The sequence below is a fragment of the Ursus maritimus genome, unplaced genomic scaffold (assembly GCF_017311325.1).
Source record: "Ursus maritimus isolate PB19 unplaced genomic scaffold, ASM1731132v1 scaffold_6, whole genome shotgun sequence".
NCBI classification, from domain to species: domain Eukaryota; kingdom Metazoa; phylum Chordata; class Mammalia; order Carnivora; family Ursidae; genus Ursus; species Ursus maritimus.
Window position 1 is genome coordinate 18,052,473 of NW_024426774.1, and position 15,748 is coordinate 18,068,220.

Here is a 15,748-nt window from a genome sequence, read left to right on the forward strand (position 1 = left end):
CGCTAAAGCAACTATGTCTGATCCCCACTACAGTTCTGCTGCAGGCGTCCTCCATGGAACACAAAGGATACATCTAAAACCGTTGCATTTATATGTCAAGAGCAACACGCAGATGACTTTTGGGCCTTTTGCTATTTTGCAGTATACACAGTAGACTGTGTATCTTTTTTCTTTTAGTGGCTTTAAACAATATTTCAAAGTATCTCACAAATTTGTGCACAAACTCTGAGAGGTCTTGGCTGGACCATCTGCCGCTTCTGTGGTGCTGAGTAGAGTCACGTGGTGGCGTTCGTCTGATTGGGGAGCTGAGGGACCCGGGAGAGGCTGTGAGTCCTCTTAAAAGGCTTGGCCCCGAGCTGGCATAATGTCATAGCCTCATGGGTCCGTTTCCTGCAGCCGCTTTCCCAGCCTGTCGTCCTCCTGGGTCCCTGGTCCAGGCCTATCCCCTCCTGCTGGTGTAGAGTCCTCGGGGGCAGGCGCCGAGCTTGACTATCACTAGACCCAGTGTCCCATGGTGCTTCTGGGCCACAGTGAGCAGGGAAGCACTGTCTGACCCATTAAATGGAGGTAAGGGCTGGGGGACTCGGGGGTCCCTTGAGCAGAGGAGGCTCACTGCTGTGAGGGATGGGCCCCGCTGTGCTCAGGGACACCCGGCAGAAGGCAGGCCCTTCCAGCCCTCTCAGCACCACACAAGTGACAAGAAGGTCAAGGCTCACAGGTGCTGGTTGTGCAGGCGGGTTTATCAGCATCAGCAGGAGACTGGGCGCTGGCATTGTCACTCCTCCCAGGGAAGGCCACCTGAACCCCAAAGTGGACTCTGGAGCCTGGTTCTGTCAGATGTGTTTAGGCAGGAAACACGCTAGTGGCTCTAAGGTTCTTGGTGGCGACTTCGGCCCAAATCCACATCTCCTAGTGAATCCTGCCCAGCCTTTGTGGCCCAACACCAGCCCCATTTCTTCTGGATGCTCTCCCTGACTTCCAGGCGCCGTTGAGTCACCTTCTTCTGACCTCCTAGGACAAACAGCGGAAGGGGCTGAGCTCTGGTTTCTCCAGGCGATCCCCCAGCCCCACGGAGGCAGGTGTCAGCCTCAGCACCCCACATCATCCATCCGACTCAGGCACATGGGAGGAGACAGGCATTAGGCCTCGAGCAGCCTCTGGCAGCATTCAGGACAATGACCTGGGGGGGCCCAACACACAAGGCCCCCACAGTCTGGAACCTCATCTCCCCACCGAGGGGAGCTCATTGCCTCCCATCTCCCACATGCGCCAAGCTACCTCACACCTCTGTTCTACAACATGGTCCACGCTTCTGGAGTGTTCCCCATGCCTCTGGCGGCCGTTGCACCAAGTGATGAATGCTCCTACTGTTGGAGCTCAGAGATGCTGCCTGCTCGTTCGTTCCCTGGGCACCTGCAGCAGGCCGGGCACTGTCCCGGGTCCCTGTTGTCACAGAGCTGGCCCCCCAGGGCAGTGTGCGGAGACCGTGATCGTCGCGTGCACAGTGTGTCCGTCCACGTGAGAGCCCCAGGCGAGCGCCATCCCATCCTTTCCAAGTTTCCTGACCACCTGGGGTGCTGCTCACCGACACAGCACTTTTGTGCAAAGTAGAAAAAGGTGCTCCCTCGGAGTGGACAAATTAGCAAAAAGTAGCCCCTCTGGGCGGTCCCAGCGTCATGCATGAACCGCCTGGGGAGCGCAAGGTGCTCCGTGGGAGGAAAAGGACCCCCAATCCCCTCCGCCAGGCGTCTTTGCATTAGCCCCCTGCACACCTTCCCCCCAACGGAGCAGGGCCCCCAGTGCAGCTCGGGGGGCGATGTGCACCTGGATCCCCCCAGGCTGGTAGAACACAACCCAGGGGTCCTGGGAGGCTTGTCACAGGGGGAGGCTCCCAGCCCCCGGACCAGCGGGCGCTTCAGCCCGTGCTGCCGCCTCACAGAGAGCTTCATCCATAAAGGATTGGGGTCTTTAGTGTTCCTCAGTCGCTGAAAGAAGCAGGATGCTGTCAGCTGCCGCAAAAATGTGACCTTTGAAAATTTACAAGAGCTCAGGGTTTAAAAGCTGCTGCGTTAATGATGCATCCTATTAGCATCTCATTAAAGGGAAGCAGAGAGAAGCCTGCCCGGCCTGGTGATGGGCAGAGAGGGCCCCTGCGAAGCACCGGGCAGGAGGAGTGCTGTCCTCATCTGCCTCTCTCTGCTCGGGTCATCACGTCAGGGGAGCAGAAGCATGGCCAGGAACACTGGCAAAAGGCCAGGTGTCCGGGTGGCTTCACTGATGACCCACATGATGCCGTGGGAGGGGCCCAGAGGGGCTTCCCTCAGCCCTGCCTTCCTCCCCCCACACCGGGCTGTTCTCCTGGTTGGTTTCTGTGGCACTCCTGTGCTGGGATCCCCATGGCAAGGAGAAGTGGAACTGGGGAGGCCTGCTCAGGCTGGGGGAACCCTGGAGAGCCTTTGGTGGAGTCACAGACCTTTGGGGACTCCGGACCAAGGGAGAAATTCTTATTAGCAGGAGCTCAGTTCAGAGCTGGAGCCATGGACCCGTACACTGTGCCCCCGAATACCCCAGAACTTTGGAGACCATGCGTTTACTTTGGGCCTGGAGCCCTTTGTGGGAGGAGGGGCTCCGTCAGGCCGAGCCGACTCCCATCCCCAGCTGCAACATCCCTCACCCACATGGGTGCCCAGGCGCCCGGCAAAATGCACAACAGTACCCAGTTTTTTCCGGAGGGAATGGAGAAAGGAATGCTCATTTCACTGTTTTAAAAAAAATAAAGAGAATTTTCTGAGCTGTGATTTGCTCGTAGCTTCAGAAGTTGCTAGTGCGAGTAGAGTGAGTGGCCTTATTTATCTTTCCTGAAGGAAAAAAATGAAAGACGCTGTTTCCCTTCTCATAACAGAATGGCTTTCTTGTACATAAGAACTTGCTTGTAATAGTCATGAAAGACAGCCAAGCAGCAGGCCTGTGGCCGCCACACCCAGTTGCTCCCAGCCATTCCGGGCTCACCCCTGTGCACCTGGCTTCCTTCTGGAGGCTAACAGACCTGTGTTTGCCGAGCTCAGTGCTCCACTCTGCTGGGAGCAGCTGCTTGAGGGCAGGGCTGAGTCTCAGTCACCGGTGCCTGGGCAGGGCCTGGCGTGGAGCAGGGGCCCAGTGCTTGTTTACTGAACACACCAACTAACCAACAAACGTGTAAGTGAATGATCTGGCAGGAGTGTTCCGGAGCCAAGGGACTAAGCCCTTGAAAAAGTGTGCAGTGTCTCAAGTTCAGAAACTTGCCGATTTTAGAGCAAAAACAGGAACTCCCGGAGTTTTAGAGTTCCGAATCTGGTTATTCACTGTGGAGGAGACCCCAATCCGCTGTACTGGTGGCAGCAGCTGCCCTAAGGGCCAGAACCTCCAAGTTCCCAGCGCCCTTCCCTGCCCCAAAGTACCAGGCGTCCTGCCCCGAAGTACCAGGCCGAGGCACAGATACTGATTCAACAGGGGACAAATGGCAAGGGTGGGAGGACCCTGAAAACCAAACCTGCCTCTGGGCTGAGAGGCCGCCAGGAACCCCAGGCCGCAGAGAGGGGCTGCAGCGCCCCCTACTGGCACAGGGGTCTCTGTACTGTCCGTGAAGGAGGGTGCCCGCGGAGCCTGGAGAGTCATCCTTCAAACCCCACCCCCAGGCAGGGCCCTGAATGGGACACCCCACAGGCTCCTTCCCCTTCGCATGCCTCTGGTTATGGGAAGCGACCGCGGCAACTCCCAGCCCACGAGCACCCAGGGGATCCTGGGAATGCAGAGGTCGCTGCAGACAGGGCATGCTGCAAAGCCCTCTATTTAGAGAACCCTATAGAAGGCACGCTTTTGTTCCATAAGTTCCACAGGACTATTGGTGAGTGTGGCCAAATCCCCAACACCCTCCCCAGTACCCTCCCCCCACCACCACCACCACAGCCAACCCCAAGCTCCCATCTGTCCCACTGACAGAAATGGGGCAGGGGCCTCTGAGATGGAAGCTTGTCCACGAAATTGTTCTTTCCTCCCGAGATTCACTCTTTCCCTTTGTTTCCTGCTCTGTTCACAGAAGCGAAGCATCTGAAATGCAGGCCAGAGACAAAGTGCAGCCTAATGCAATTAGCTTCGTGCAGCCCGCAGGTCCTAATGGGATCCAGCTCCGGCTCCGCTCCTCCCAGCCCGCCCTAATGCAGGCGCTGTATGTCATCTGCATTATGCATCAAAGACCCAAGAAGTGTTGGCCTCCCTCCTCTCCACCCGCCCCTACCTAGCCATTCCCGCTGCTCAGAGAGACCCAGTGGGGGCGCTGCCCCACCACCTGGCTCACTGGGTCAGCTTCTGTGAAAAGTCGGGAAGCCCATGGCCCTCACCTCACCTGAGAGAAGCCTGCAGACGCCCCTTGAGGCCCCTCTGGCATTCTGTGGCTAGCCCTGGTGGACAGCCGTCTCTGCCCCCCACCCCACCTCCTCCTTCACCCCAAACCTGGTTGGGCTCTGGCTGCAGCCCTGGGAACTGCAGAAACTTCCTGAAACCATCTGTGCCGAGACCCCACCCCCAACCCCCGCCACATCCCAGTGATCCCAGTCCCGGGCTCTCCAACATGCTTTTGGATTTCTTCTTGTTCTTCTTTCTTTTTTTTTTCTTATTATAATGGTAATAGCCATAGTAGAAAATTTGGCAAATACAGAGAAATAGAGACAAGAGAATAGAAGTTACCCACATTCCTCTCACCAAGAATAACACCCCTGCTAGCATTTGGGTTTTTTCTCTCCTACACATAGTGCTTTACATGTGAGCTTCTGTTGGTGTCATTTTACGTCCTGCTTTCCTCGTTTAACATGACAGTGTCAGCGTTTTGCCATGTCATTACACGTTTCGGTAAACATGATTTGTAATGACCACATAATATTCCACCAAAGCTGCCGCTCAGAGACCAGGGCTGTGCTAATGTTTGTTTTCAGCCTGGGGTTCATTTTCTCCTTGATCTAAATATCTAAATTAGAGAATGAGATCCTGAAACAGAGAGCCGGCCTCCTTCCCACAACGAGGAGCCGAGGGTTCCAGGGAAGATGCTCCCCGCACCGAGCTGCCCTCCCAGGGGTCTCAGCCCCTACCCCCCACCACACCTTCTATGTGGAGTGGCACATTGGGGGCCTCAGAGGCTGGTATGCAGCTGGCCTGACGGTGGCGCTTTGGAGAGCCGTCCGCTCACAGGTCAAGGGGCCAGGCACACAGCTGGTCCTCAGCACACGCCCATAAATGCTGCGGTTAACCGATGACCCGAGGGCCCCGGGAGCTTCCCTTCTCACAGCACAGAAAGCTTTCCTCGGTAATAGTTCAGGTGGAGTGAGTGGCTGCAGAGGGCGGCCGGGGAGGCCCTGGGTTGGGTGTTCCTGCAGGTGGGACTGCAACAGAAGCCCGCAAGGACGAAGCCAAAACGCTCTGCAACTCCCCGGTGGCACTGGGTGTGGGGCCCAGTCTCTGCGGCCGGCCCCGTGGCGCTGCTTGGGGGATGGGCCCCAAGGCGGCAGCCCGGGCCAGGCTGTACTCATCCTCCTGCTCTGCTTCTCCCCAGGCCCCTGGAATCTCCAAAGCGGACAGTCAGTCCCAGGGACTCACGACCAGCATCCGGTGGGGGCAGACGCCCATCAATCAGTCCACGCCCTGGGACACCGATGAGCCACCCTCCAAACAGATGAGGGAGAGCGACAATCCAGGTGTGTACTTCATTGGCAGCCAGAGACCCCCACGCCGGGGCTGGGAGGGGTGTCGGAAGCCCCCTGGGTGTTCCAGCTCCTCGTCAGGGCCTGGCCCACGGGCCCGCGGCAGCCCAGGCCTCAGGCTGCCTGGGGACAGGGACTCTGTGTGTCCTGGGCAGTAGCTGTATCTCTGTCCTTTCTCTGCTGCTCAGGAAAGCTTTGGTGGGGCAGGAGGAGGGAGAGTGACCTCGCAGGACTGACTTTGAATCTGCTTTGTGTTGTTTTGAATAGTCCTTCCCAAACCTCAGGACTCTGGTTCATGCATTTCTCAAGTCACACCTTCCAGTGAGGTTCGGCCTTGCCAATGTTTGTATGAGAACCGAGATGCTCCACCCCCAGGGATGGGGGCTCCCCCCCGCTCCTCCAGCACCCCAGGCCTGCTTGGGTCAGCTCTGACCATAACAAACCCCTTCACTGTTACCGTACATTGGTTCCAGACCTCCCCTTAGGATGCACAGAACTCGTCTGCTTGGCCCTCCACACCACAGCCCTTTAGATACCTGGACACCCCACTCATCCTCCCCTCCAAGACTTCTGCAGGATAAGTACCCCAGGTCCCTCGGCCACAGTCCAGAGCCTGTGGCTGCCAGTTCCTTTACCCTCCAGAGATTTACCTCTCCCTCTGCATCCCTCAGGGCCCAGAACCCGATGCAAAGAGCCCACATGTGCTACAACCAGCACCTCCTTCATTCGGCCCCTCTACTTTGACCATGCCGCCTTAGATCACTTCTGATTGGCGCTAGCCCCAGATATGTGCTGTCACCAGTGAGACCCTAAGACTGTCATGGCAGCAACTCTGACCCCTGTCCTCTTAATCTGCCTTAGGCAGCGGGGTGTGGGGACTCATGGGCAAGTCCTTGTCAATATCTTCCCATAAGACTCAAGGTCTCTTAGATTCCAGCTCTTTATTGCTGACCTGTGCCTAACCCTCCTGCTGTTATGTCACCTGCAGATGGGGTGGTGATCTCCTCCCTATCACCATCCAACTCATTGATAAATAGGTGAGCAGGACTCAGTGCGCATCACTAGAGACCTCCTTTAGGTCCCAGCATCCTCTGGGCCAATCGCCCTCTCATGAATCAGTCGCTTCCATGGCCCGGCATCTCTGTACCTTCACCAGACTCACCGGAGAAGTCACCAGCTGTGCTCGCAAGTTCTGGTGCATCGTTCCAGGCTCCTGGCTAATGCTGGCGAGAAATGAGCTTGGGATGGCGTGCCGTGCACTTAAGACAGCAGGCTGGCTCACAGCGATGCCACCTCCTCTTCTTCAGGCTTGGGGATAATCCCCCTTAGCAGCCCATTCTAGAATCTTGCCGGCACTGCTTCACCAATATTTGCCAGCTTCTAGTTTTCTCCAACTTCCGATTTCTCGGAGGGAGCTCCCAGCTCCCCTTCTCGTCTCTGGGGCTGGGGATACTGAGTGGCCGCCTGAGCCCAGCTCTCTTCCTCAGTCTCCCTGCCCTCAGGCTATACTGCCAGTCCCCCAGCATCATGAACACCAAGGTGGCATCTGGGTGATGGAGACCTAACCCCACACTCGTTCCGTCAGAGGTGATCCAGTCTGACCTTCCCTGTCACAGTGTCTTCTGGCTTCACTCATAAGCACGTTTGGGTTACCTCAGTGTCAGCTCAGCTTAGGGGGACCTGGACCTGCTTGGCCTGACCTGGGCACAGCTGGCCTCAAATCTTGTATCAAGTCTCAGGAGGTGTGTCTGGACCTTGATCAGTCAAAATTTCCTTAAGGGCCAAAATGCACTTCTTTGTTTCCCCCAGGGCCGGCCATGCAGAGGTTGCTTAGGAAAAAGCCTGGCCCCCAGAGCAGCCCCTGCCAGGCTTCCCCCACTGCCCGCACCTCCTGGTCTCCCTTCCTGCACCACAGGGCTCTTGCACGGCTCCAGGCTCTGGTGTTCTCACCTTGCCCAGCAAACACCTACTATCTTCACAATCAACCTTTCTCCCCACCTCCTCCAGATAGCTATTCTCCAGAAAGGGAGGAAAAACACCAACATTTATGGAACATTTAACACATTCCAGACACTCTGCTAGTTTTTCTTTTTTTTTTTTCCCCAATACATTTTCCTCACTCAGTTCCCAGGAGACCTCTGAGGTAGGTGTTGCTGGTTCCATTTAACAGATGGGAAGAATGAGGCTCAGAGAAGATAAGCAACTTGCCCAGGGCTGCTGGCTAATAAATGGCCCAGGCACGATTTGAACCCAGAACTCTTTGAAGGTCTCTGCTTTCTTCTCTGTTTTGTTGCCTCTTGAGCCTTCCCAAGCAGATTGTGCTCCCCCTCTGAGCCTCCACGGCTATCTGCTCATATACCCCCAAAGCACTTATCCTATGCTACCATAATCACAGATTTTTAATCTGGGGGTTTCTGGATGCAGGTGTCTTGTCCGCCTCAGTGACCTCGGCACCCAGCCCAGGGCCTGGGGCAGTCAGTGTTTGCTGAGTGAATGTGTACCCAGCAGATGACATCTCTTCTGTCTCCCTTGCAGGCACAGGGCCATGGGTGACCACGGTGGCCGCCGGGAGCCAGCCCGCCCTGATCGCACACTCCTATGGAGTGGCCCAGCCTCCCACCTTCAGCCCGGCTGTGAACGTCCAGGCCCCAGTCATTGGCGTGACCCCCTCACTGCCTCCCCACGTGGGGCCCCAGCTCCCGCTGATGCCAGGCCACTACTCGCTCCCACAGCCACCCTCTCAGCCACTGAGCAGCGTGGTGGTCAACATGCCCGCCCAGGCCCTGTATGCCAGCCCGCAGCCCCTGGCCATGTCCACACTGCCTGGCGTGGGGCAGGTGGCCCGCCCGGGACCCACTGCCGTGGGCAACGGCCACATGGCAGGGCCCCTGCTTCCTCCACCACCACCAGCCCAGCCGTCTGCCACCCTCCCCAGCGGTGCCCCTGCCACCAATGGGCCCCCCACGACTGACTCGGCCCACGGGCTGCAGATGCTGCGGACCATTGGCGTGGGGAAGTATGAGTTCACCGACCCCGGGCACCCCAAAGGTAAGTTCCACTGCCCACATAGTCCTGTGTGCCCCCATCTGTGCTTCCCCGAGTTGCAGTGCGGACAGGAGTGTGTGTCCCGGCAGCCTGTGCTCTGCAGCAGCTCCCTCACGGGCCTCCCCCAGCCCGGAAGCCCCAGTGCGGCCTCCCCCTGCCCAAGACAGGCTGGCCTCAGGCTGAGGCGGCAGAGGGGAAGGTGGGGGAGGGAAGGAAGGCAAGGCGAGGACCTGTGAGCAGGCAGGGAGAGGAAGGGAAGGGAGAGCCTGCAAAGTCCAGGGTCCTTCTGCCTCCAGCCCGAGCCCTAGGCCACTCTCACCTCTGACCCCGAGGCCAGGCAGAGTATGGATTGAGCAGGAACCTTCTGCTCCTCTTAGGGCTCTGTGGAAGAGTCCTTTGTGGGGCCTTCTCCATTTTCCACCCAGGAGAACAGTCAGAGCATGAATTGTGTCCTTTCCCAGAAAAGCACCCTCTGCTGTGCCACTGGATGAGAGCAGCTCCCCAGACATTAGGTGAGAGGACTGTCTCCCCAGGAGACACTCGCAGACCATCCTGAGCCACTTGGATTTTTTGTTTCAAGGACCCAAGGGTGGCTCTGTGAGGCTCCAGGAAAGAGCACCTCTAGCCTCAGCCTTCCGTTAAACTCTGTGCCCCAGCCCAGGGCAGGTTTCAAAGGAGATCCTTGAGAACAGAGCCCCCAGCCTTAGGGTTAGGACAAAGTGCATCAGCAAACAGGCCTCACTCCTGCCGTCTGTCTGAGGGATCTATCCAGCTGGAATGGGCAGGAGGACCGGGGGCCACAGATGTTAGACTGGTGGGGTTCATCTGCCCCAGACTTACTTGTTCTCCCTTAGAGCTCCAGACAGCCAAGCCCCTCTCCTGCTGACTGGAGAGGGGAGGCAACCAGACCTGGACCCGGTCGCAGGCAGGAAGGCACACGATGGGCGGTCTGCCTGCTGGGGTACCCAGGCCTCCTTTGAAAGGGGAGAGTGGATGGTCCTAGGAGGTGGGGATCTGGGCTTCACTTCTCAGCCTTCTCGCTAACAGCCCCTGGGGATGGCTTCTCAGGGGGCCCTGCCTCTCCGCAGAGCAATGACTCCCACTAGCCATTCTTTCCTGCCTGCTCTCATGCATCTCTATCTTTATCCTTTCGAGCAATTTTCAGACCTCGTCAAGCATCCCAACAACAAAGCCGTGTCTAGATCTCCACTGGGTTTCATTCCCAATCTGATTGCGCCCCAACTGCCTTTGTTTTGGAAATCAGCACTAGTTTTAAATGACAAAATTATAGAAAATTACATCTAAATTCTGGTAAACTCTTGCTTTGTTTAAGATCTTTCTTTAAAAAAAATTGACTAAATTGATTTTTTGTTTGAATTGTTTTGGTTAAGCTCTCTCTCCCTTAGAAAGGAAAAAAAAAAAAACTTACTCCCTGTTTATATGCTGCCAACTCTGGTACGCTGGGAACTGGGTGTCCTGGCCACTCCCGAGTCTGTGCCAAAGCCCAAGGCACTGGGTGGGCTTCCCTCTCCCCACGGGGGCATCTCCCCCACCCTCAGCCACCTTCAGAGGCCTCCTAGGGCTGATGAAAGGTCTTGCTGATTGGCCAAGTTGCAGACATGTATCTAGGAAAAGGACTTATTCTGGGCAGAAAGGTAACTGGCCCAGTTGGGCCTGAAGTCCCCAGTTTGGGGCTTAGCACGGACCTGGGGTCCACCTCCCCCAAGGCACAGGTGCATTCTGTCGTCAGGCACCTCCGCCGTAAGCTCAGGAAGTTTCAGGTGGTAGAGACACACCGGGCTGGAGGGCCATTGCAGAGCCACACCTGTAACATCTTTCTGGGGCCAGAGGGCGTGAACCGTCCTCTGTGGTGAGCCCAGAACCGCGGACAGGAGGGAAGGAGAGAGAGGGCCCCTGATTGGGGTTTGTCCTCCTAGCCCCTGGAGGGTGGATTAACTGCTAGCTGAGGCCAGGCATAGGGTCAGCCTAGAAAGCGTCCCCAGCCCTGCCTTCTGGGGAGCCAGTGAGATCCCTCCAGCTCCAGCTCCAGCCAGCGACAACCAGTGACCCATCCGTCACGTTGATTTCCATAGCTGGCCAGTGAGCTGGCTGTTTCCCCGGAGATCACATTTAACTCACTTCTCTATTTACGGCCCTCATCAGCTGATTTACCCCCGTGTATTTGTGGTGAAAGAAGACAATGAAGCAGAACATACAGATGCCTCCAAACGCAAGCCTGGGTGGGTTGTGCGGTGGTTTTTGGTTTTGGGGTTTTTTTTTAAGTAATTTCTCCTTTCATTTCTAATCTTAAAAGCCTTTATTGCTAAAGCTATAATTTGTCTGTCAGATCTAATGTCAAACAACCGCATATTTTTTAAAATAAGAAACCCGGATTTTGAAACCAAATCTTTGAAACTTACCATGTGAGAATCATATTCCTGACAAGACCGTGTGGGTTTGGATCTGGGTCACTTTTAATTTTGCCCCTAGGGATTTTACATCTCCAAAACCCAATTGATTTCACACTCCCAAATGACAGACAGCTGGCTCCGAGTGGGAACCATGCGGCAACACATGACGGCGTCAACACTAGTCAGAACTCCACTTAAGGAAGAGGAAAAAAGAAAAAGAACTTTCCTTTTCTCCTGTTCTGTTTGAAAGCTTGCCCGGCATTATAATAAGATTCACCATAGAGCTCCTTGAGATCTAGCTCATTAAAGTCCCGCGATTTCTCCTCTATTGTTTGACATGACAACCTGGCCTCTCACGGGGTTGAGTAATTATGGAGAGATCCCCTCCATGAAGAACAGGTCTTGCCAGCCAGAGGGATGGGCCACTGGTATTTTTAGACTTCATTAGTGCCCTGATTTAAAATTTCACATTTTGTTTCTTGTAATTATCTTCCAATCGACGGAGCTGAAATTTCTGTTGGGGCTATGTGAGTCTGCCTTCCCAAAAAGGGCATTGGGACTTTAATTTAAAACTTAACCAATTGAAAAATAAAGGTGGTGCAGAAATGCTTTTTGATTTGCAATAGGTCAAGCAACTGTCTCTCATCTGTGACGAGAGAAGCCAGCTTGCATGCAGTCCACTTTAATGAGTGTTATTTAAATGCATTGAGCACATATAGATTTTCTTAAGAAACTTATAAGATAAATCTTTCTTTCTCTAAGAACAATTTGGGGGTAGGATTTCATTCTTTAAAAAACAAAGATTATGTATTGAAAACTAATTAAAATAGATTTCGTGTGTGCAAAGTGATAAGGAAAGAAAAAAGAATTAGTTGCATTTGAATCCTGTTATCATATACCTGAGGCCTTTGTCTTGTTGGACTGGAAACCATGAAGCAATCTGTGGGCGGAGGTGGTGGCCGACGTCAGGCCTTGTGAGATGAGTGAGGGAAGTCTAATGTCACTGCCCCCGTACCACGGGAGCCCAGCAGAGGCGCAGTCTCTTGGTGTCATTTTTCTATCCCCTACCTTTTTCCACAAATGATTCTTGGGGGCTAAAAGGGTAGCCAGAGACCTTTTCAAGCCCCAGACTCATGGTGGGCCACAGAAAGGTTATATTTTCATCTGCATGTCCAAGGAGAGAGAAGCAAGCTTGTACCCGCTCCCTTCTGCTTCTGAACCAAAAAGCAAAATCCAAGTTGACCTGAAATGGTGAGGGCTTGTCTCTTCTGACTTTAGATTTTATAGGCCTAGGGGGAGGGGCCATGTTGTGGGGTGTGTTCAGCCCCTCCCTGTGGTTTCACACCTCTTCCTTCTCATTCTTGCCCCGGGACCCCCACTGGGGGGAGCTCGGTGTGTCTTATGCTACCTTCTGCTTGGAGAGCAACCACTCTGTCTCCATGAGTGGCAAAGACAGGATCTGGAAAAGATATCTTGAGGCATAGTGAATAGCTATGTGATGAGGACAAGTCTCCTAACCTCTCTGAGCCTCCTTTTCTTCATCTTTAAAACGGGCTGAGAGTGCCATCCTCATCGGGCATAGAGGAGGTTTGAATGAGATTGTGGACATGCCCTCTTAACTCTGCAGACCACTGTTCCTGTCAACACTGACCCCAGGTCTAGAGTTTAGCAGAGACAGAAGCTGGTGAAGGGGTGGGAAACAGAGCCCCCTCCCTGGTGCAGAGGAGATGGAGGCAGCCCATGCTTGTTCATACGGTTGGCAGCCCCCAGGTCAAGCAGCGTCATGGGACCATCGTGTCCCCATGCGTAAAAGGGAGTGGATGTGTCACCTTCCTGGCCCAGCACAGACCCCCCCACCATCCCTTCCCCACCCCCTGACATGCCAGGGCACACTGCTCAGTACAGATTCTAGAAGCAGCTGGGAATTCATGATAAAGCTGTTTGCCCACGCATGGTTAGCCCAGAGGCACAGAATGTCCAAACTGAAATCACATGTCCACAGACCTGCTCTTCCCATGCCTCTGTCTCAGAAATGACATCATGAATCCATCCAGGAGCTCAAAGCCAAAGCCCATGGTTGTCCTTGACCTGCCCTTATCCTGCACTGAGTCTGAAAACGCCTTTGCTTCTGCCTCCTCTCTCTGTCCCCACCACCACTCCCGTCTCAGGCCACCAGCACCTCTGGCCTGCCCTGATGGCCTTCAGGCCCACGGCGCATCCCCTCCCATCCAGGTCCAGCCAGCGTGGTCTTTGCAGAGCACAAGTCTGCTCCCATCACTTTCGGCAAATGCCTAACCAGCCCCTGCTGCTTTCCGGACAGTGCCCAACCCTTCACGTGGTGACTCAGGGTCTGACTCCTGCCTCCACCTTCATCTCTGCTGTTCTGCTCACAGGCTGCCCTGAAGCCACGCCAAGCCTATGGTTGTTTCCCTTCCAGCTGTGCTCTGTGCTTGGCCACGTGCTTGCAATACAGTTACCCTGCTGTCATGTCATTCTCCCCGGTAGACTGCGAGGCACTGGGGCGGGGGCAGGCATCTCCACCCAAACACTTGCCCCAGAGCACAGGGGAATCTGAAACTCTGCCTCAGTTTCCTTGTCTCTAAAAGGGGATAATAATAGAACGTGCTTCTTCAAGTCGTTGTGAGGATTAAGTGAGTTATTTGACATAAAGCCTTTGGAATAGTGCCTGGCATGTCGTTCATCACTACAAAAGTCTTTGCCATTAGTATCTTCGCTACCAGTGCCAGGGCCACCTTTCAGTGTCCGTGGCCTTTTAGGGGCCCAGGGGAACATGAAAAAGCCAGAGACCAGTTTATGTTGGGAGTCTTGAGAGATTGCGTCCCCATGGTGATGTCTGAAGCACCTCGTTCCCCAGGGTCCACTTTGAACACAAGAACTTGCCTTCCCGCCTTGCAACACGTTACACCCCTCCACATCACCATAGCAACCAGAAGGCATCAGGCTGCTGCGCAGACCCTCCCCCTAATTTCAGGAGCTCTCTGTTGGAGGAGGGCCCCTCCTATCTACCGTCAGGGGGTCTCAGCGTCTTGCGAGATTCAGCTGGACACCAGGGTGCCAAACTCACTGTGTGGGTCCTCGGCCAGGGCCGTAGGAGTGGATAGGACAAATGGAATTCTGTCGGCCTGCAAACCAACCAACCACGGATGCAGGCAAAGGGAGTGGGTTAGGAGCATGTGGCCAGAAGCCTGGAAGGTGGCCAGGAGCCCAGGTTCTGCACCAGACGCTTACGTAGAATTCAAACTCCACTACCCACTGACCCGGTGGACTGTGCTAGAACACTGGTGTCTCTGAGCCTCAGTTTCCTCATCAGTCACATGGAGAGAATATCCGTGCTGTCATCATAGACACGTTTTAAGGGCTTGATAATATATGCAAAGTCTTAACACAGCACATGGCACGTAGTAAGCCCACAACAACATTGGCTGTTGTTACTATCGCCGCTAATGTAAAGAATCCTGGAGGAGAAATGTTGTCTGGGCACCTTTGACTCAGGCCCACCATTGTTTCTAAAGTAAGGTTGCCCAAAATAATCTCCCAGATCTAACTGCCACAACCCTCAACGCAGATCTGGAACCAAATCCACAGACCCCCTATTACCCTAATTTTCCCCTTTCCAGACTGCCCCCCCCACCCCAACACACACACCCTCACCCAAGAAATACATGTCTCAGAGCCTGTGGGATTTGACACTTCGTCTACACAAGGCTCTTGGTCCTCGCCCGGGCAGCACCAGCCCCAGCCCTGCCTCCGAAAGCCCTCCTCCCCTTCCCAGGGCTGTGGCCTCCTGAGGTTTGTTAAGCATTAATTGGAGGGTTGTCCAGGGCTTAACTGTTGTGTTAACAGATCATTTGATGATGAGCGAAACAGGCAAGCGGAAAGATGCAGCGAAGGCCACTGGACCACCCAGAGACCATGTCCATCTCAGAGCAGGGGGTGACCCCAGTACCCCGGCCTGTGTGCAACCCTCTCAGGAGCCCCCTCTTCAGTGAGCTGAGTACATGGAACAGGGAGTAGCATATGGACTTTCAGCCCCAAATCTCTGCTGAGCATTTTTGAGATCAGAAATCCTGCTCTGGCCCTAACGGTTGATGGGCAGGGCCAGTGGAGTCAGGACACCGTGGGAATGAGAGGGCTCTTCAGATTAGAGCAGAGGGAGGGAATATTTCCCTGCTGGGGGCTTCAGGAAACGGCACTGACCCACAGCAGGAAGCCAGCTGCCCTGGTCTCAAGCCCACGCAGATACCAGCAGGGATGACCACTAGGTTCTAGATCACTGACACTCAGAGGCCACCGAGGGGCTTGAGTCATGTCGCCTCCTTCCCTGCTGCACCACCAAGCATTTATTGAGCAAGTAATGTGTGTAGTATTAGGCACCTACTGTGTGCAAGGCCCACAATAGGTGTTCCCACTCAAAAGATGCTGCGGAATGTGCTAGCTGTGTGCCCCATAACAATCTCCCCTTCTACTGAACATGAGGCCCTGTGGGGATGCCTACAGTGTTCCAGACACTGTGCCCAGTGCCGGCAGGGATGGCAGTCTCCC

At 54.9% G+C, this 15,748-nt stretch overlaps 1 protein-coding gene across 1 annotated transcript in view; it reads left to right on the plus strand.

Moving 5' to 3' along the window:
* The first annotated feature begins 5,518 nt into the window (after nt 1-5,518).
* Nucleotides 5,519-15,748, plus strand: part of LOC103671935 (kelch-like protein 29) — a 59,912-nt gene continuing 49,682 nt past the window's right edge. Inside the window, exons 1-2 of the mRNA XM_040623118.1 lie at nt 5,519-5,723; nt 8,265-8,915. Of these exons, the coding sequence (XP_040479052.1) occupies nt 5,519-5,723; nt 8,265-8,915 (856 nt within the window). The remainder of the gene's footprint in view (nt 5,724-8,264; nt 8,916-15,748) is intronic.